The sequence below is a fragment of the Mytilus californianus genome, unplaced genomic scaffold (genome assembly GCF_021869535.1).
Source record: "Mytilus californianus isolate M0D057914Y unplaced genomic scaffold, xbMytCali1.0.p SCAF_2, whole genome shotgun sequence".
NCBI lineage: Eukaryota > Metazoa > Mollusca > Bivalvia > Mytilida > Mytilidae > Mytilus > Mytilus californianus.
The window spans coordinates 70,944,857-70,966,010 of record NW_026262668.1 but is presented as its reverse complement, the minus strand read 5'-3'; the positions used below and the strand labels follow the sequence as shown (position 1 = coordinate 70,966,010).

The window sequence follows — 21,154 nt, the reverse complement described above, 5'->3', positions numbered from 1 at the left end:
CTTTATTTCATACAAATACATAATATCAAAATGAAATGTCTGATCTTTCTACACAGAAAAGCTAGATCTTGACTCATTCATGATATACTGAAGTTTTTATATTTATATTTGTCAGATTTGGTCTGCTCTTATACAAGTTAGAAAATAAATTGCCATGAAACCTGGCTAGAAAGGACTAGAAGAGAAACAAATATTGCCAAAGATAAATTTGTTAACAGTAATCTACATTAACACTAGTTTAAAAAAATAAGTTTAAAGTTTTTCCATGTGTTAAACTTACATAAACTTTTGAATAGCTAGGTCAGTCTTCAATTGTCGCCAGTCCTCTACACGTCGTTTCCAAGTTGTATGTTGTGTCTTTTCCCTCTCTATGTCAGATGACATAAGTCTGACGAACAAGTCAGAGTAGGCTCTTCTATTACTCAACATGGTCTGATTAATTACCTACAAATATTTATTACATTAGTTTTTGTGTCATTTGTCTTTCTTATTCAAAATGAAGCACAGCAATAAAAGAACTGTTCCTTTGCTTACAGTTTTTTCAAGAGCATGTAGTGATTTTTTGTCATGAATTGATATACCATATCTTTTTTTTTCATTATTGTAAAGGATAAATTCAAACTTATTCAAAATTGATCATTTGACACAATTTGAAGTTTCACAATGAATATATTTAAGTGTGTCTGCCTTGTACGATTTGTGAATAATGGAAGATCTTTGGTAGTCTACTTATTCACATTTTGACTATACTTTGGGAGTATTTTAAAAGAGCTTAGCTTATTGTATATACATGTACAACCTTCTATTATAGAAGACTTTGTATTGCTCTCTAAATGTCTGTTCTAGTTTTATTGAGTTTTAAGGTTGTTGCATCAAGTTTGTATATCTACATCGTTTTTCGTTTTGTAAATATTTAAAAGTAACATGAAATCTTTGGTTTATTACCTACATTTGTTATGAAATAATAAACCAAAATGCATGTTTTTAAAACAACAATACCTCAGTCCAAGTTTAACTATTAAAAAATAGTTTTTAAATCTATAATTTCACAATAAAATCTTTTTGATTACATCATACATTGTTAGTACAATATGTTTAAGCATTAAATTTTATTGTACGTTTCTCAGCAAAGAACTTGACACAATAACATTAAGAATTGTGTACACTGGTAACTAACCTGAGCTTCTTGGTCCATAAACCTTTGTAGATCTGGAGACATCAAATGTGATATTTTTTCCAGTTTCTTGGCATAGTCTAGAAAAACATCTCTGATCTAAAAATATCAATAAATTTTGCAAGATCATTACCTTGAAATATTCTGAATTCTGGTTGCTAGAAAGCTTTGGATTTTGGAAAGGAGGCATATACTGTAAACCAACTTATTTTCACAGATACTTTGTTTCCCATTTAACGCTTTCTAGACCACTTCACAGTGATTTAGTTTCAAATTTTTCTAATTTACTTGATGTATTCAAATAAGGGAAGATCCAAGTTTTACATGTTCATGACGATTTATATTGTGTTATTTTTCTACCCACAAAAGTTGCGAAAAATAAATTGCTCGCCAATATTAGTTGGTTTACAGTATACTGTAAACCAACTTAATTTAGCAAGCATCTTATTTTCACTACTTCCCAGAGTAGAATAATAACGTAAGTATAAATCATTGCAAATATGTAAAACTTGGAACTTCCCTTATTTAAATACATCACGTAAATTAAAAAAAAAAAAATTACTACAAAGTCAGCTAGAAAGAATTCAACTCTAAAATATCAGTAAAAATAAGTTGGTTTACAAAATGCATGAGGATAGTGCATGATAAAACAATGTCATGAAATACTAAAAAATAATCCATTTATTAAGTAACTTTAATTTGATTTTTTTTTCAGACAAATAAAAAAAAGTAAATCTAGCCTTTCGGTTTTATCCACTAGAGGAAGGTAATAGTTGATGATGGTAACGAAGTGTCAGCCGTTTTTAACTGTAACATTGGAGTGAGACAGGGAGAAAATTTTTCCCACTTTTTATTTGCTGTTTATCTAAACGATCTTGAGTCTTTCTTTGCTGAAAATGATGTTCAGAACTTGCAAGTTATGGAAAATATTTGCCGCAATTATTTGCATATCTATATAAAACTTTTTGTTCTTTTGTACGCCGACGACACTATAATTATATCTGAAACAGCCGAACCAATGCAACAAGCCTTAAATGTTTTTGAAAGATACTGTTTAAACGTTAATTTATCGAAGACAAAGGTTGTTGTGTTCTGCAAACGGAAATCACGAACATTACCAAATTTTCAAATATTTAACCAGTCTATTGGAGTTAAGATTTTTATCCATATTTAGGACTAACTTTTAACTACAATGGTTCATTTGAAACAGCGAAGAAACGTCTTAGCGAACAAGCACAGAAAGCACTTTTTAGTCTTTATACAAAGATACGTAACCTCTCAATACCTGTCGACTTACAATTACAACTGTTTGATGCACTTATACTTCCAATTCTGACATATGGGTGTGAAATATGGGGATTCAGAAACAATTACATGCTGGAAAAAATCCAACTACAGTTTTGCCGGAATGTGTTGAAAATTAGATCCTCAACACCAAATTTTATGACATATGGAGAACTTGGTCGTACACCAATAGATACCGTAATAAAATGTAGAATGGTGTGTTTTTGGAACAAACTTCTCGCCAATGAAAATAAACTAAGCAGTATACTTTATCAAATTATGTTCAACTTAAAAGAAGATCACATGTTCAAATGGATTGACTATATTAAATCGATTTTAGACAATTCCGGACTTAGCTATGTTTGGACTCAGCAATTACCATTAGATGTAAATCAACTAAAAATCGTTCTGAAAGAAAAACTTAAAGATGCATTCATTCAAAATTGGCATAGTCAAATTGACAACTCATTCAGAGGAGAATTTTATGGTCTTTTTAAAACAATGTTTGACTTAGAAAACTATCTTGTACAATTATCACCAATCGAACGTCAATATATTTCAAAATTAAGATGCTGTGATGTAAAAATTCCAGTAGAGCTGGGTAGATGGTACAATATTCCAACAGACGAGAGGACATGTAATTTGTGTTTAAATGCTATTGGTAATGAATACCATTACTTATTTGAATGCAATTCTGTATTAGTAAAAGTATCAGAAATCAGCACATTCCAGAATACTATGTTAAATATCCCAGTGCAGCAAAAATGAAAGGACTACTATCATTGGTTAATATTAATGTACTTAAGAATGTATCTTTATTCGTTTCAAAGTTAACGAAAATATTATAAAGTAAAGTAATTATTAATATATTTCATTTCTAAGTTGGTCTATTTATTTCTATGATTGTATGTGATTGTATTTTGTATATATTTACCTCTTGTTTCACATGTCAATGTGACGGAGTGTTTTTAAATAAAGCATATTGTATTGTATTGTAATGTACCCTTATCTGACAAAAACAGTGAGTTATTTGTTGAAGAATTAAATTGAAATTGAAAATTGATTTTGTTACTGATAAAGAATTTACATCAAATTATTTCCATCACATTTTGACATGAAACAATAATATTTTTCAGATCAAATAAACAATATTTTTAAAATATGTATTTTAAAATGCAAAACTTTCAAACATATGATACAGAATCTTTTTCAATGCATATTCAGCTTTTATCTTTTATTCTTAAGGTTTTTTTGGGGGAATATTTCACTTTTTACATACTGTAAATTCAGAAATTTTTGTAAGCATTTATTATGTCGATTGTTGAAGAAAGTACAAAAATGAGAGAAAATTATTGCTATTTCACAAAATGCAGCATACAAAAAGTGCTATCAGAATTAAAATGTGAGTTTAAGTTTTTGCAACACATATCCTGTCTCAAACTTTGCAATAAAAGAAGTATCTGAAAATTTCTGAAGTTACAGTATATTTTTAAGGTTTTTTGAGCATTAATTTGATTTACCCTATCCATCCTCTCGTCTTCTATTTCTGACAACTGTACGTCTAGAAACTTAATCCATTCCTGTCGTTTGTATGTATGTCCTTGCACTTCTTCCCAGATTATGTATAAATCATCTAAGGTGTAGGTCAAAATATCCTGAAATGAAAAAAAAGTGCTTACATATCTTTTAAATTTTTTTAATTTTCAAATTCCAATGCTAACTAATAATAGTTATCACATTGCTTGCATTTTTTGGTATAATTTTACAAAGTTTCTTTTTTTGGTGTTGTACATCTTGATGGCTAGATTCTCATCATTAGGTATAAGACAGTTGCATGGCCTACATAATCATTTTCTTTTGAAGCCACAAAATTAAAGGAGAATGGGAAATTTTTAGCATTTTAGTTCTGCAATTGCTGCTGTCAGTGTTAAAGTGTTATGTTGACTGCCAATTGGTATGTCCATTTATTGGTTAAATGTGGAACTTTTTTAAATCCAATCTTTTCTTTAGATACTATTTTTTTAATCTTGAAGAAGCTCCTGTCCAAGTTTCATTAATTTCCTGAAAGGTTTAACAAATTTATTCATATCTAAAAAATTTGACCTGCATTGTATATAAATGTTAACTGAATGAAACTTAGTCCATCTACCAGCAAAGCATGAAAACTGAAAACATTTTCAAAATTTTGCTCTAGATATGGTCTTTTGATCATGAAGAAGCTTCTGTCTAATTTTAATAAAATTCCATGAAGGATTGACAAAGTTATTGATGTCAAAAATAATTAAACAACAGTCTGAACTTAACTGTTGATTACACTGACATCCGAATGTAGGATCACTATGTATCGCTTCCACTATTCATCACAAACTTGACAAAAATTATGTTAAAACAGTATAGCAAGTATAGTTTCTGGTTATGTTTATATATATATTTTTTTGTCTTTTTATGCAATATATACCTCATCTGTTTTTATTCTCTCTAGAATTTCTGCTATTTGTTCATCATTTTCTTCCAGTTTTTTCATGAGTGTTTCACAATTTTCTTCTATTCTGGGTTCTATGTCCTAAAAATATCAGTCAACATTTTAAAAGAATAATTCATATGAGTTTGATTAAAATAAGTCTAATATGCTGATAACCTATCATAAATATTGATTTAAAAAATAAATTTTAAGGAAATATATACTGATTAAGTTTTTTGTTTATTGAATAGTTGTGAAGGTGACCAATGCTAAAACTACAGGGGGAATACATACAACCTTAACCATAATAATTCATTCCCTCCCCATAATCAATATCTCCTTCTTGCGAGTGCATGACTTCTTTAATATGCACTAAAACCCCTTCATGAATCCTGGATTTTAATTGGTGCCAGACAAATGCCTAGTATTTCTATGTCTAATACAAAAAAAAAACAAATACTGATATCTGACAGATGATTCAATGTCTTTAATTTAAGGATTTATTTAATAGATTTATAAAACATTTTGATTTTTTAATTCAAGGGGCCAACACTGCATGTTTATCATACCTTTTCCTTTCAATTCATATCTTTATACAGAAATTGGTGAATATTGAATGGAAGTTATGGATTGATAAAGACAAACACAAATGAATGTACAAACAGACAAGGTAATTGCAGAATGCCAATCACTATCATAAGTTCTGCATCAAGGGCAGTAAGTAAGTAAGTAATCACTATCATAAGATCTGCATCCAGGGCAGTAAGTAAGTAAGTAATCACTATCATAAGATCTACGTCAAGGGCAGTAAGTTAGTAAGTAAGTAATCACTATCATAAGATCTGCATCAAGGGCAGTAAGTAAGTAATCACTATCATAAGTTCTGCATCCAGGGCAGTAAGTAAGTAATCACTATCATAAGATCTGCGTCAAGGGCAGTAAGTAAGTAATCACTATCATAAGATCTGCGTCAAGGGCAGTAAGTAAGTAAGTAAGTAATCACTATCATAAGATCTGCATCAAGGGCAGTAAGTAAGTAATCACTATCATAAGTTCTGCATCCAGGGCAGTAAGTAAGTAATCACTATCATAAGATCTGCGTCAAGGGCAGTAAGTAAGTAATCACTATCATAAGATCTGCGTCAAGGGCAGTAAGTAAGTAAGTAAGTAATCACTATCATAAGATCTGCATCAAGGGCAGTAAGTAAGTAAGTAATCACTATCATGAGATCTGCATCAAGGGCAGTAAGTAAGTAAGTAATCACTATCATAAGATCTGCGTCAAGGGCAGTAAGAAAGTAAGTAATCACTATCATAAGATCTGCATCAAGGGCAGTAAGTAAGTAAGTAAGTAATCACTATCATAAGATCTGCATCAAGGGCAGTAAGTAAGTAAGTAAGTAATCACTATCATAAGATCTGCATCAAGGGCAGTAAGTAAGTAAGTAAGTAATCACTATCATAAGATCTGCATCAAGGGCAGTAAGTAAGTAAGTAAGTAATCACTATCATAAGATCTGCATCAAGGGCAGTAAGTAAGTAAGTAAGTAATCACTATCATAAGATCTGCATCAAGGGCAGTAAGTAAGTAAGTAAGTAATCACTATCATAAGATCTGCGTCAAGGGCAGTAAGTAAGTAATCACTATCATAAGATCTGCATCAAGGGCAGTAAGTAAGTAAGTAAGTAATCGCTATCATAAGATCTGCGTCAAGGGCAGTAAGTAAGTAATCACTATCATAAGATCTGCATCAAGGGCAGTAAGTAAGTAAGTAAGTAATCACTACCATAAGTTCTGCATCCAGGGCAGTAAGTAAGTAATCACTATCATAAGATCTGCATCAAGGGCATTAAGTAAGTTATCACTACCATAAGTTCTGCATCCAAGGCAGTAAGTAAGTAATCACTATCATAAGTTCTGCGTCAAGGGCAGTAAGTAAGTGAGTAAGTAATCGCTATCATAAGATCTGCGTCAAGGGCAGTAAGTAAGTAATCACTATCATAAGATCTGCGTCAAGGGCAGTAAGAAAGTAAGTAATCACTATCATAAGATCTGCATCAAGGGCAGTAAGTAAGTAAGTAAGTAATCACTATCATAAGATCTGCATCAAGGGCAGTAAGTAAGTAAGTAAGTAATCACTATCATAAGATCTGCATCAAGGGCAGTAAGTAAGTAAGTAAGTAATCACTATCATAAGATCTGCATCAAGGGCAGTAAGTAAGTAAGTAAGTAATCACTATCATAAGATCTGCATCAAGGGCAGTAAGTAAGTAAGTAAGTAATCACTATCATAAGATCTGCATCAAGGGCAGTAAGTAAGTAAGTAAGTAATCACTATCATAAGATCTGCGTCAAGGGCAGTAAGTAAGTAATCACTATCATAAGATCTGCATCAAGGGCAGTAAGTAAGTAAGTAAGTAATCGCTATCATAAGATCTGCGTCAAGGGCAGTAAGTAAGTAATCACTATCATAAGATCTGCATCAAGGGCAGTAAGTAAGTAAGTAAGTAATCACTACCATAAGTTCTGCATCCAGGGCAGTAAGTAAGTAATCACTATCATAAGATCTGCATCAAGGGCATTAAGTAAGTTATCACTACCATAAGTTCTGCATCCAAGGCAGTAAGTAAGTAATCACTATCATAAGTTCTGCGTCAAGGGCAGTAAGTAAGTGAGTAAGTAATCGCTATCATAAGATCTGCGTCAAGGGCAGTAAGTAAGTAATCACTATCATAAGATCTGCGTCAAGGGCAGTAAGTAAGTGAGTAAGTAATCGCTATCATAAGATCTGCGTCAAGGGCAGTAAGTAAGTAATCACTATCATAAGTTCTGCGTCAAGGGCAGTAAGTGAGTAAGTAATCGCTATCATAAGATCTGCATCAAGGGCAGTAAGTAAGTGAGTAAGTAATCACTATCATAAGTTCTGCGTCAAGGGCAGTAAGTAAGTGAGTAAGTAATCGCTATCATAAGATCTGCATCAAGGGCAGTAAGTAAGTGAGTAAGTAATCACTATCATAAGTTCTGCGTCAAGGGCAGTAAGTAAGTGAGTAAGTAATCGCTATCATAAGATCTGCATCAAGGGCAGTAAGTAAGTGAGTAAGTAATCGCTATCATATTCATATTGCTAAACTGCAGTTTACAAAGATATTTTATTTTGTCTTGTCTCTAGTTGTCCAATGTACATTCAATGACTAAATATAGCATTTTTCATATACTAAGTAAAAAATAAATCATTTTGTATGTTTGATACTGATTAAAAGACATGGTTTATACATGAATCATTATCAGAAATGAAACCCACATCAGTCACGGGTAAAGCTTTTTAATCATACTCCTAATAAGACAAATGACCCATATCACATCTAACGATTTGGTTTAGACTATTATAAATATAAACAATGAACAGTATAATGTATGGGTTTTTACATATATCACATTCCATATTGTAGTCACCTTAGACTCTCAAGCAAAGTTTGGGATGATAGGGATGTCAAAGGTCATGAAGCAGACCTCTATCTATTTGATTAAAAATGTTTTTTTCACATTTTCTTCTGTACCAAATTATTACTGGATATAAGGGAGTGTAATACCTAATTACTTACAGAGTTAATCACACTAAGTTCTTGATGCATATCTTCTACTTCAGCTTCATGTCTATAGAATGAAATAATGACAAGTTATTGGTTTAATGAAAGAATATTGAAAAATTATTCCAGAAAAAAACAAATGCAATGTTTTCATACAAAACAATATCTTGTTGGTCATGGTAAAGACTAATATTTACAACATAAAAGTAAATTTAAATTTTCAGTAATCACAATTGTATGACATTTGCTTGTTTATTCTTCTGAAAATATCTTTTCTATTATTTTGATAAGTATCAAAACAAAAAACACACAAGCTATTGGTAATCATTGTATATTGTGACCAAATTATCAAATATTCAAGTAGGTATTGATATTATATCATATATCAATTAGCACCATTTAATATTTTCTTGATTTTACCTATAGTACATTTGACTTTGAATCACATGGCATGACATTTAATGATGGCATATTTGTATATTTTTTATCCATTTTTCCCTCCAAAATCTACATCTTATTACAAATAAAAAGCCAAATATTTCATCAGTCAATCAGTTTCAACAAAAGGAACATCTCAAATTAAAAAAAAATAATATGCATATGCTGGTGATATTTCATATTCTCTATGCTCTGCACATGGTTCCTAAATAATACTAGATTTAAATTACAAAGTCTATTTTAGTAGATAAGCTTATTTTACAGTATGTGCAAATTTCTCATTAATCTGCCAACCTGAAAATTACATCAGAAAGTATTTCATAATACAGATTAAAAGTGATTGTTTTCAAGATTTTATCAGTCCACATAAAGAAAAAATACACTAAATTTGATAAAGTTCCAAGATGGGAAATTTATGTATTTGTTCAATTTCTGAATTATCTAGTTTGTTCGATTTGTTTAATCTGATTGGAAAACAAACAGAATAAAATTCCTTCTTACAATTAAGCAAGTGAATCACTACATGCTTTGATTTCCAGGACAGGAGCATAACCTTGTATATCTTAACATTTCAAAATAGTATTGTGGATGACTGAAAACTGGAGGAAAAACAGGATGAACATTTCTGCTATCACTATTGAGTAAGACTTGACACTGACATACCTTTCTTTTCTGCTAGCTGCAATTCTATCAATTATATTGGATCCAAGTTTTGCCGGAACTGAAAATATTGAATAAATAACAGTGAAAACTGTCTTAACTGAACCCTTGTGGACTGAAGATTTTATTGGATAATAAAGGTGTTTGGTTAACTTAAAACATTAACTTTCTGATAGATGTATGTCAATAGTGGAGTAGGAACTGCTGATTCTTTAGGGCAACCTTATTATCCACAATATTTGGTGAAGTTGGTGTTGCTCAATATTTAATTTACTGTGTAGAATTTTGTGCACTGCTGTTATTAATAAAAGGAGAGGTGGGGTATACATCAATGAGACAGCAACCCAACAACACAAATAACCAAAATACATCTTGAGGACAACACACAGTCTTCAACAATAGACAGGTGTCGACACAATATTTCAAGCTAATTTTTGGGATGTTATGTGTAAAAAACACACTTGATTTCCTTTTTAAATTGTATAGGGATTGGTTTTAAACAAAGTGTTGTCCTCCTGTAAATTGAAATCATTATTTTTTCCTGGAATAGCCATACCAATAAACAATATTTTCAAAACTGAAGTCATGTAGTTGGATGCACATATATATTCTAATGCAATTGATTTGTAATAATGATTTTGATTGGTCATCATCATATATTTTAAGAGGTTAGATTCCACAGTCTAACAGTCTGCAACTAAGGGAAGCTGACATTTTGATTTGTTTTGAAGGGTACATAAAGCAAACAAATGTCTTGTGTTTACATTTGAGGCCAGAATCCTATCTAATTTGCGACAGTAAAATCTACATTTTACATAGGCCAAGCTTAAAACACAATACAGTTATCTCCTTATTTATTACACCATCTTACCAACAACATCTGGCAGACCCTGTACTTCTTTTCCAAATAAACTGCCTTCACTTTCTTTCTGTGTTGCCTGGATAAACTCAGAATACTGCCTATAAAATAACAGTACTTAATGTTAAAAGTCTGGTAAAATCAAAGACCAGTTAAATGAAACAAAAAAATCTTCGTATGACAATTGGAGTTCTCTTATTTCCTTATTTTAAGAATATTCATTTTGCAAACAGTAATTCAGCACATTAAGACATATTTAAACCTACATTTATTAAGGATTCAACAGGCAAATTTCAAATTTCTTATTAAAATAAAAAAATGTAGATACAAATGTTAGACTCTCTCAAATATAAAGTTTGCTTCTGTATTGATATTGCTATAAGGCAAACAAAAGTATGCCAATTTAGGGTTGTCAAAACAATCCTGTTTGAGTTGATAATCCACATGTATAAATTTCATTAAATTTTTGTAATAGACTTTTTATACTGAAAATGAAAGTAAAATAAAAATGTTTGTATTGTGTATTTTGAGTTGCAGATTGGTGATTATTGGTATGATTAAGAGTAAGTTGTGACTGCCAAAGGAACCACTTTAAACACTACTTCCTTGTGGAAATAAATAATCTAATGTTACTAAAAGTACTGATTTCAATACCAAACTTTTTGAAAGGGTCTTGCTAAAATTAAAAATTAAATAGGCCACAGTTAACATGTACTTCATTTCTGCTGCAAAAATAAGAAAATATTAATTTAGGACCACAATTATGTAAACAAACATACTTGTGAAGTGCTGGATTTTCAATATATGGTTCATTAGGGAAACCATCTGCCCAAGTCCTCTGTCTTTCTGTGAGTAAACCATGACTGACTTCATCTCTAGTAAGTTTTACTAATGGTATTCCAGTACTTTGTCTTGTTAGAGCCTTACTACTTTGTGTATCTTCTCTCTTTATTTTTGTTAAACTTTGGGTCAGTTGTAGCTACAAAGATAATAACTTTGTTCATTATAATGTTTTATGCTCATAGTTAAGAACTCGGCTACAATCAGTAAAATATATACATGTAACTTAAACTTTTTGATTTTTTTTGTAAATTTTCAATGTTGCTGACTTTATGATCTAAATATTTTGAAAACTGGAAAAAATGTTAAATTACAGTAAATTTTGTTTTGTTTCAATGTCAACTTGATATTTAATCTCTTGCATCTTGTTTTGTACTGATTTTCAAGCTTTAAAATACCTACAAAGGCAGTGTATAATCAGCATTCAGACATGTTTGAAGAAACTACAAACTAGTGTGGATGAGGAGTCATTGACATGAACAATAAAATTTGCAAAAGCAACAGATCATGTTATCAATTTATAGTGTCTTCATTTAAACAGCAATTTTATGTTATCTGGTGTTTTCTGTCTTGAAAAAAAAAAAGATTATGTGCCCATCAGTCAGGATTCACATGTGCTATTCTTTCAGGATAACAATATTATGGTACATTTTAAACATTTCTGACATATCAAACATAGCATGTATTGTGATACAGAATTTATTGAAGAATATTTGCGAATTTAAATTTCATTATCTAAAATGTTGAAACCTGTTAGAAAGATCATAAATCATAAATCATGAAAATATTCAATAGCTATTTTCAAGGATCTGGAAATTTTTCTCGTATGAATTTAGTCATATTTTTTTTTTTTTAAGTTCAAAATTAATTTGGATTTTTTTTTTTAATAAATAATGATTAATAATTGTGAAAAAATTTCCATTCTTGCTGGATTTGAATTTTTAGGTAATTCATTATTGTTTTTCTGCACTCACAAATATTTTTTTTTTTATTGATACTTAATGTTCGTCATCCTAAGTTTTGTTATAACTGTTCTTATTGAATTATCAGTTGAAATCTACTCACCTGCATTTACCTGTTAAATAACATACCTGCACACTTCACTTCCAGATTGTATTTCACAAAGTAAACAATTTTTATAACAATTTTGAATTTTGAGTGGAAGCGTTGATCAGCAATTTCAATAGTTAGAGAAAATTTGTTACCCTCCCACCTGTGCCCTAGAAATAATTGTATACTATATTTGTCTTTATCTTCTGTTCTTTAGGGTTAATTTTATGTAATAACATTACATTTTTTTAATTTTTACCTTGATAATTATTTGATTATTTAAAATGTGTTGTGAGATTTCATATAGTTACCCTAATACAATGTTTTTAATATAAATGGTTATTTATCAAACTTTTTTAAATTAATTAAGCTATAAATAAGGGCCATACAAAATAAAACCAACAAGTTGGTTAAGAGCACTACAGAGTTTATGTTTACTATGTTAATTTGTACATATCATGTTTGGCTTTAAAAAAAATACCTACTTACTTACTATACACAACATACCTGTTTGTATAAATGTATACTTGATTACCGAAGAGGATGATAAAACAAACATGTGTCTTTGTAATATTTTGTATCTGTCAAATTCATGCCTTTTTATCTTGAATAAATATATATATATCTGCACCAATAACCTCAGCTCAGGGGGCACCTGCCTAATTTTATATTTGTTTATTTGCTGTGTGCTTATTGTATATCTGATCTGTTTTTTTATGTTTTGTCAATAGACAATACAGAGCTCGTGTTGTCTACTTTTAGCATGTTCAGACTTTAAATAAAGTTTTTTGTTTTTGTATTTGAAAAAGTTTTCATTCAAAACAAGCAGAATTTTGGGGTAAATTCTGAAAATCGATCTCTAACCTGGGCATCAAACATCTGCCGATAAATTTTCCCACTAGGGACAACTCTGGCAGATGCCGTTTCTGACATCTTATCTACAATCAGTCGCTTCAGATCATACAAAACAAAGTCAGATTAAAAATAAAATTTTGGCCGCCATATTGCTTATCTCCACAGCAACATATAAACGGACTGTATCATAAAACGAATGTCAACATCACTGGGCTATTTTTCAAATCAATTCAAAATTGAACTATGGATTTTTTATATTTTTCATCTAACCTCTGTTTAGTATCAATACAAAGAATCATTGGTGGCATTTAATAAAGTTTTTTGTTAATAAAAAATGTAAATTCGTTTTGTTAGAAATACTTTAAAGGTTAAACCAACACCCAAATAAAAACTATGCCAAGGGATGAATTAAAACGTACCTTATTTGACATTTTATAATTAGCCGACAACGTCTTTTGTAAGCTACATACACTGTTCATAGTATAAATTTCAGAATTTTAAGATTGTAATTTTAAAAAATAGATAAATGAAAACACGCAAATTGAAACTTTGTAAACAGTCTTTGTGTCGTCCCCATCCAATGGGATACTAATAGCATATAGATTCTGTATTATCAAGGACTTGCATGTATATTTAAATACAAAATCTTGGTATCATATCAATCATATATAATCAAATTCTATATTATATTATATTACTTCTTCTTTTTCTTCTTCTTCTTCCCCAGTTACAGAAACCATGTACAAACTGATGTTTACTTTCTGGCGCATCAAACAAATAAATGATGATTGTCTGGTAAAATGTTATTTCACTTTTGATATAACCCCCCTTCTTTATGGTCGTTTATTGTAAATATATTATAACGCTGCGTTGAATGATTACAGTGGGTCTCAATAAGGAAGATAAGGAACTTGCCGCCTCTCTCTACAACATTCATAAAGCTATGCTATCTCGTCGTCGGATGGGGACGACACAATGCCGGGCTATCAAATCCAAAATAGCAATTAAAAACTCCCTTATATATTTTGAATAATGGAGTAGAATAAAATGCCACTAGTGGCCGGTTGTTATGGGCATCAACTGTGTTTTTATCATTATGAATTAATGTTTCTCATTTTTTCCTTCATCTATTATTGACATAAAGAAGTATTAAGTTATGAATACTAAAATGAGATACTAAAACTTATGTAGAGGCCGGAATGCGACCGCGTAGCTTTATTCCCTTTTCAGCACTCCAACCTCCCTTTCGAACTGTCTTTTTTCTAACCATCTTTCTCTCTTGTACCATCCGACATTTCTGCTCTCAATCATTGCTTTTATCCTATCTCAAACCTTTTTACCCATTGTTTTTTGTCACGGAATAGAAGTTCCTTCATAATATAAATTCCAAATGGAAACAATATTCTGGAATATTATTTCCACTGGAATAAATATTACAGTAAATGTTCCAAACGGAATAAATGGTATAGAATATTTGTTCCAACAGGAAAAGATATTATGACATTGTTTATAACAAAGTTTCCAGTGGAACTTCTGTTAGGCGGAACAAATATACGTTGACAGTTTAATTGGTTAAATTCTCCCAGCTTTCACTTTCTTTCTCTCATTTCTATGTTCAGCCGCCCTGAATGATCCTGAACGTTTTTGTGTGCTAAACCGTAACATGACTTCATTAAACATGTTAAACGTGCGATTTTAAAAGGATTTTCGTCATAGCAAGCAACATGCATTCGTAAACAACTTGAGGCATAATAATCGCAACAGGGTGTGATACTATTACAAGTGACAAATTATGATGTTATAGTTTCCACCTGTTTATAATTACAATCATCAAAGTAATTACCCTAGGTAATGCGCAGTCATCAAGAAAGTGAACAATTTATCCTTGTCTGAAATAAATAAATTGCATGTATGTAACAAACAGCAATGAATTACTCGAAACAGTCTAGATATTTTAAGCGTTTTATTTCTTTGAAAAGTTTGATTGAATAATTGATAGATTGGTGTTTGCTGTGCGCCTCCTTAGCGCAAATGATATATGTATATCGCGAAGACCATTAAAAAGGCAAAGCACATTTATTATTGAAACGAAGATAATAGGCCACAAAAACTGTCAAAAAAATTAAAAAAACCAACCTCAAAAACAGAAATAAATATGTTTTATTTACAATGACAGCTTATAGATACGGCGTACCATGATGTGCTGTCACACTGACAATACACAGCCTCTTCTTTTATTGATTTATAAACGCTTAATTTAAACTTGAGATAAAACTAAGATAACATCTCTTGTAAAAGTCTTGTAATTATAAATGGCCATAGTTTTGAACATATTAATCAAGAAAGTAAGTTATGAACCAGGTTTATTCCATCCATTTATTAACACCTCAGATAGTAGGAGGTTGAAAACCATACAATCTCCTGGTTTACTCAATTCCAAAGGAGAGGTATACTGGTATACCGCTGTCTGTCAGTTCGTCCAATGGGATTTTCTTTGCATCTTTCTTCAAAACTTCTTGATAATTGGCATCAAGCTTCATGTGAGCATGCTATACCGTGTGATGTGTTTTTACAGTCATCGATAAAATTATCACATTCCTGTTAACCAATTGCATTGTACATAAGAAGAAGCGATATGATTGCCAATGAGACAACTCTCTACCAGAAACTAAATGACATAAAAATAGCAGCTATATGTCACCGTACGGCCTTTAACAATGAGCAAAACCCATACCGTGTAGTAAGCTATAAAAGGCCTCGAAATGACAAATGTCACTCAAACCAAATGGGAAAACTAACGGTATATTCTTACACATAATGGTCATGTATCATTTTTTTGTCGAAATTTTCTTAGGAACTACAAATAATCTGAACTGCTCGAAATTTGGCATCAAACTTCATGTGAGCATGTTATACCGAATGATGCGTTTTCACATCCATCGCTCATAAACTTTGTATACGGAAAACTTATAATATCATTACATAAAATGGCCTTGTATGAAACTTTCGTCGTGTTGTTTTCAGGAACTACGAATCAGAGCTTCCTGAGATTTGATATCAAGCTTCATGTGAGCAAGTTAACGACCATGTTATATCTCCTCATTTTAACCACGCTATTAAGGAGGGTGTAAACTAGTTTACCTCTGTCCGTTCTTCATATGACATTATTGTCACATTTATCTCAGCAACTTAGAGCTTCCTGAAATTTGGAATCAAGCTTCATGTGAACATGGTAAACTGGTAAAAGATTAATCGGTAAAAAATCAGTGAGAATGCATTAAGTTAAACATGATTACACAGGCTTCTAGTAAACCTAAAGAGAGACCACCTGAACATTATAAAAAAACACAACTGAAACCTGGTCTTTCTTAACAGTTTCTGTTAAAATATTCCGAAGTTATTGAAGGCGAATTTTTCAAGCTTCAATATAAGAAAAAATTGAAAGTGGGACAACGGATGCAGGTAACACATCGTTTAATATTCAAATATTTATAGTAATAATTTAAATAAAAATGCATGTTAACCTGTACTTTTGTATGCTGCCTAGTGGGCAACCGAGAATACATTGTTTATTTACATTTAAATATCCAAGGGCAAATGTGGTTAGATTAAGAATGAGATATAAAAGTTAAATATTTAAAGATGTATTCAACAAAGCCTTGGGAATATCGATCAAGTGATGCAAAATATATACGAGATATATGATACTTATAATATTTTTTTTCACCCCGATTTTAATTATTTTTCATCTTCAACATAAATTAAAAAGGGGGATGGAAGGTTTGAGTATTCAAAAACATGTTAACACTCCTGTCCAAAGTAAGGGACGTAATCAGTTTTTCTTTAGTTAACTCTTAGTTTATTGTTCTTTAAAGTATTTAGTGTTGTTGAAAATCGTTGTTGATCTACGGTAAATACATTCCAAATTTAGTTTACACTGGGGATGAGTTAGTGTTTGACGACACTTGACTATTGTTGACGACCGTATTTTGACCGCTAGATGTCTTAAACGGGGTTATGTGGTGTTGGTTTGCTGTTTCGTTTACTTTTTGTTCATAGTGGTAAAAGAACATCCAGCGTAGCGGAGCAAATTTTGTTTGACGATTTTATGCCTGCCCAACAAACAATATTTTTTTCCGATAAAAAAAAGGGGTGGTAGAACCGGCACTCTACACCCAAGCAGAATCTGCCACTGCAGTGAAAGTTTCACAAAAAAAAAGAACTGTTAAGCCTGACGAAAAGTTATGTTGACTAATATTTTGGAACATTTCTAGAGGAAATTTTTGGTGCCGCTTTAAAATTTAAACTTTCTTTACCAGCTTTACATCATTTTCCAGGAAATTCTTTTTTTTTTATTTTGAACTTATAAGTTGAATCGTAATAAAAAAGTAGAAGAAAACTGTGTCTGCAAATGGTCCGCTCGTTTCATATGTTGCTATTACATTTAGTTGAGGGCAGATATATCTTGTTTTATTTCAAATATTTTGGATTACCGATACATGTTTATATCTGGTACGAAAAAAAAGGCATGCAATGCAGGGGTGGTTGGGGATAGGTCGGGTTAACGTCAATGAGACAACAACCCAACAACATGCTTTAGTTGATTACTCTAAAATAGATTGTAATTATAATTGCAATCAGATAAAAACAATCCATTCTCAGCTTTTCGATTAATGATGTTGCAAAGAGAACAAAAGACAGTACTGGCCTCTTAATTACAGATACTGTCGATTTCGATTAAAATATATAACGAGTCTTTATGAAATTAAACCTGTTAGGATTGTTGTTTCTGATTTTTTAATTTTCTTTAGCGGCAATATCCAACCAAAAGCTGCAACTACCTTAGCAAGCTTCCTGTAGTAGCGAGCACATTTTGAGCATGCTTTCCATATGATGTGCCGTTTATTACTTCCTTGTTCAAATTAGCGTTCAATCTGTTGGTAGCTGCATTGTGCAGGTTTTCTTTTGTGTGTTTTATGTTTTAGGACGCATGGCATGCATGGTCTAGATAGGAAAAGGGCGAAGTTTGTATGCAAATACAACTGTTATTACCTCACCACATTTTTTGCCTGCACCAATTCAAACTTTGAGGACCATGTATTGTTTGTTGTTGTTTGTCTTTGTTTGAACTTTTGTTCGGTGTAGTCGGAGGTTGGTGGTTGATGTGGTCTGTTGTACTGTCCAGTTTTTATGTTTTCTGTTATTCATGCTACCTGATGTTCAGTGGTTGTTGTTTGTTGATGTGGTTCATAAGTGTTTCTCGTTTCTCGTTCTGTATATAGATTAGACCGTTGGTTTTCCTGGTTTTACACTAGTAATTTTTTGGGCCCTTTATGGCTTGCTGTTCGGTGTGAGTCAAGGCTCTGTGCTGAAGGCCGTACTTTTACCTATAATGGTTTACTTTTACAAATTGCGACTTGGATGGAGAGTTGTCTCATTGGCACTCATACCACATCTTATATCTATTTATATTAAGTGATGGTTTGGTTACAGTCTCAAGGTCAGTCGTTGTAGAGAATTTTGCATCTGCAATCTAACATTGACATTGAAGTACATGATTGGAATAAAACGATTTTGCCGCAATTCAATATTTGACCATCTCACGTGTCAAACAAATTCAGCATGTGCTAGCTGATTTTAAAGCTAGGGCAATCACAAAATCAGAATATGACGAACTGTCTTTTTTTTTTTGGATGATCATTTTGAAATGTTTCAACACTTCTCAATCAGTTCCATGGATGCCAGTCGTGGTTGCTACAATCATTTCAACAAAGTAGACGAAACTTCTTACATGTATATCATCAAGAGCTCTCAGTATTTTATGTAGAAAATAAAACGGTAGCACATTTTATTTCATACGATTTGATGTTTTGCAGTTGTGTATCATTTCAACGTCATTTCATATCAATTAATGGATAATAAAGTTCTATTTTTTTCTTGAGAATATGACTTTACTAAAAAGGTATAGGTAATGAAATCGCACAAATAAAACAAAGGTAAAATAAACATACATGATTCACCAGTTGCTGTGGAGCATCTTTTACCTGGGAGAAATATCCATACAGTAATAGATTTATTTACCTGTCCAGATCTATGTGGTGATATAAATGAATGGCTTTGGGACATTATCTCAATCAAAGAATTTTTGTTACTTTATTCACCTTTTGTAACATCACGAAAAGACAGTTCCAGAAAAGTGTTCATACGAGTATATAAAAAGAGAGCCCTGACATCATTGTATAATCCGTCAATAGATTTTGGATGATAAAGCTGTTTAAATTGGACTTCCTATAAAAACTGTCAGTGTTCAGTAAAGTTGGAATAAGATTTGACGACTTCAACAGTCATAATGTCAATGTTACCTAGATCGGTGCCTATCCGATATGAAAGAGACTTTTGGCCGATGTCTTATGAGCGTCGGATGCCGATTTATCACGACTCTTTCCCCTCATATGACTATAGATATTCAACATCAATGCAACCATCTATGGCATCATACAGAGATCCGGTTCCATTTGAATATGAGCGACCTTTGCAAGAAACCAGAGTGATGCCGAGTAGCGTCGACCATGAAATGAGGCGAATGAACGATGAAATGAAACGTATGTGTGATAGTATGACTCGAAGTGTAGCAGTCGCTCCAGCACAGCCACCCATCTTGCCAACAGTCGACGATTGGCGACTTACAGAAAATTTTAGGATGGACAATCCTATAACTCAGGAACGTGATGGTTCAAGAAAATTTTATCTAGAATTCGATGTTGCGCAATTCAAACCTGAAGAAATTACGGTCAAAACAACCGGAAATCAACTGTCCGTTCATGCTAGACATGAAGATAAGAACGACCCAAACAGATCTGCTTACCGTGAATTTGCAAGACAATATGTCATACCAAAAGAGGTAAGACCAGAGTTTTTGACATCAAAATTGAGCGAAAGGGGGAAATTGACCATTGAAGCACCACTGCCAGCGTTAACGGGAGGGAGAGACAAGCTTATTCCAATTGAACATAGGAAATAACTCTAATTGTTAAAAGACTTTTCTGTTAGCTTTAGAAACAGGATTACTAATGCTTTCTTGGATTTATATTTTGACTTTTGTGGATTATAAGTGCCTTCACAGTAAGATATCTACAATGTTGCTTTTTAAATGACAATTAAATACTTTTATAGAATATGTATCTGGCCTTCAAACACATTGAACCATGTTGTAATGTCTCTTTCTCTGATTGTTGAATTTGTGGTTATTTATGAATTGTTTTAAGGTTGCTGTAAATTATACAATTAAAATATGCTTGATTTGCTAAAACTACATGGATTCATATTTCTTACATTATTATACTTTTTGCCTCACTTGACCCGAAGGGTTAGGTCTTCGGGTCAAGTGAGCTACTCTCATCATATGGCGTCCGTTGTCGTCGTCGTCCGTCGTTTGTTAACTTTAAATAATCTTATCCTCTAAAACTAATGGGCCAATTGGAATTAAACTTGGCCATAATTACCATTTGGATATCTCTTTTAAAAGTGGGTCCGATGATCCCACCTGCCAACCAACATGACCGATATGGCTAAAAATTGAACATAGGGGTAAAATCCAAGTTTTGTCTATTATCTTGAAAACCAATATAGACAGAAAATACCTGACAAGGGCACAAATGTTCAGAATGATGAGATGTACCTACTGTCAATTACATCAAATCTTTCAAACGACTTCTTATAGGAACTATTGCCTTGAAATGACGAATTTTAAGGGATTTTTTTTTTCATTTCTGTCCAATATCTTGAAAACTATCAAAGATAAATAGAAACTTTAATAAGCCAAAGAATCAGCAAGACAAAACTTACAAATAAAATAAATAGCCGAATTTGTCAGTTGACTCCTTATAGGAGTTAATGCCCTTAAGGACGATTTTAATAATTGCATGCGTTATTGCCTGTTATTTTT

The 21,154-nt window shown here is 31.8% G+C and overlaps 2 protein-coding genes and 1 long non-coding RNA gene across 7 annotated transcripts in view; 2 read left to right on the top strand and 1 right to left on the bottom strand.

Annotated features, from left to right (window-relative positions):
• The window catches only part of LOC127728029 (coiled-coil domain-containing protein 180-like), a 59,021-nt gene extending 45,649 nt beyond the window's left edge, over positions 1–13,372 (bottom strand). For all 4 annotated transcript variants that reach the window (XM_052235186.1, XM_052235185.1, XM_052235188.1 and 1 more), the window contains exons 1-9: positions 13,219–13,372; positions 11,244–11,443; positions 10,477–10,565; positions 9,609–9,666; positions 8,523–8,574; positions 4,917–5,021; positions 3,979–4,113; positions 1,178–1,273; positions 281–444 (exon numbers count right to left, since the gene is read on the bottom strand). In XM_052235186.1, the coding sequence (XP_052091146.1) occupies positions 281–444; positions 1,178–1,273; positions 3,979–4,113; positions 4,917–5,021; positions 8,523–8,574; positions 9,609–9,666; positions 10,477–10,565; positions 11,244–11,443; positions 13,219–13,287 (968 nt within the window). In that variant the 5' untranslated portion in view covers positions 13,288–13,372. The remainder of the gene's footprint in view (positions 1–280; positions 445–1,177; positions 1,274–3,978; positions 4,114–4,916; positions 5,022–8,522; positions 8,575–9,608; positions 9,667–10,476; positions 10,566–11,243; positions 11,444–13,218) is intronic.
• The window catches only part of LOC127728195 (uncharacterized), a 415,364-nt gene that overhangs the window by 144,658 nt on the left and 249,552 nt on the right, over positions 1–21,154 (top strand). The gene's annotated exons all lie outside the window — the stretch shown is intronic.
• Positions 19,455–20,521, top strand: LOC127728137 (alpha-crystallin B chain-like). The gene has a single exon (XM_052235379.1). The coding sequence runs from the start codon at positions 19,559–19,561 to the stop codon at positions 20,228–20,230; it is 672 nt and encodes a 223-aa protein (XP_052091339.1). The 5' UTR covers positions 19,455–19,558; the 3' UTR covers positions 20,231–20,521.

Bases quoted from the DNA above. Each gene is read 5' to 3' on its own strand.
- LOC127728137 (XM_052235379.1), top strand. From the start codon at position 19,559: ATGTCAATGTTACCTAGATCGGTGCCTATCCGATATGAAAGAGACTTT.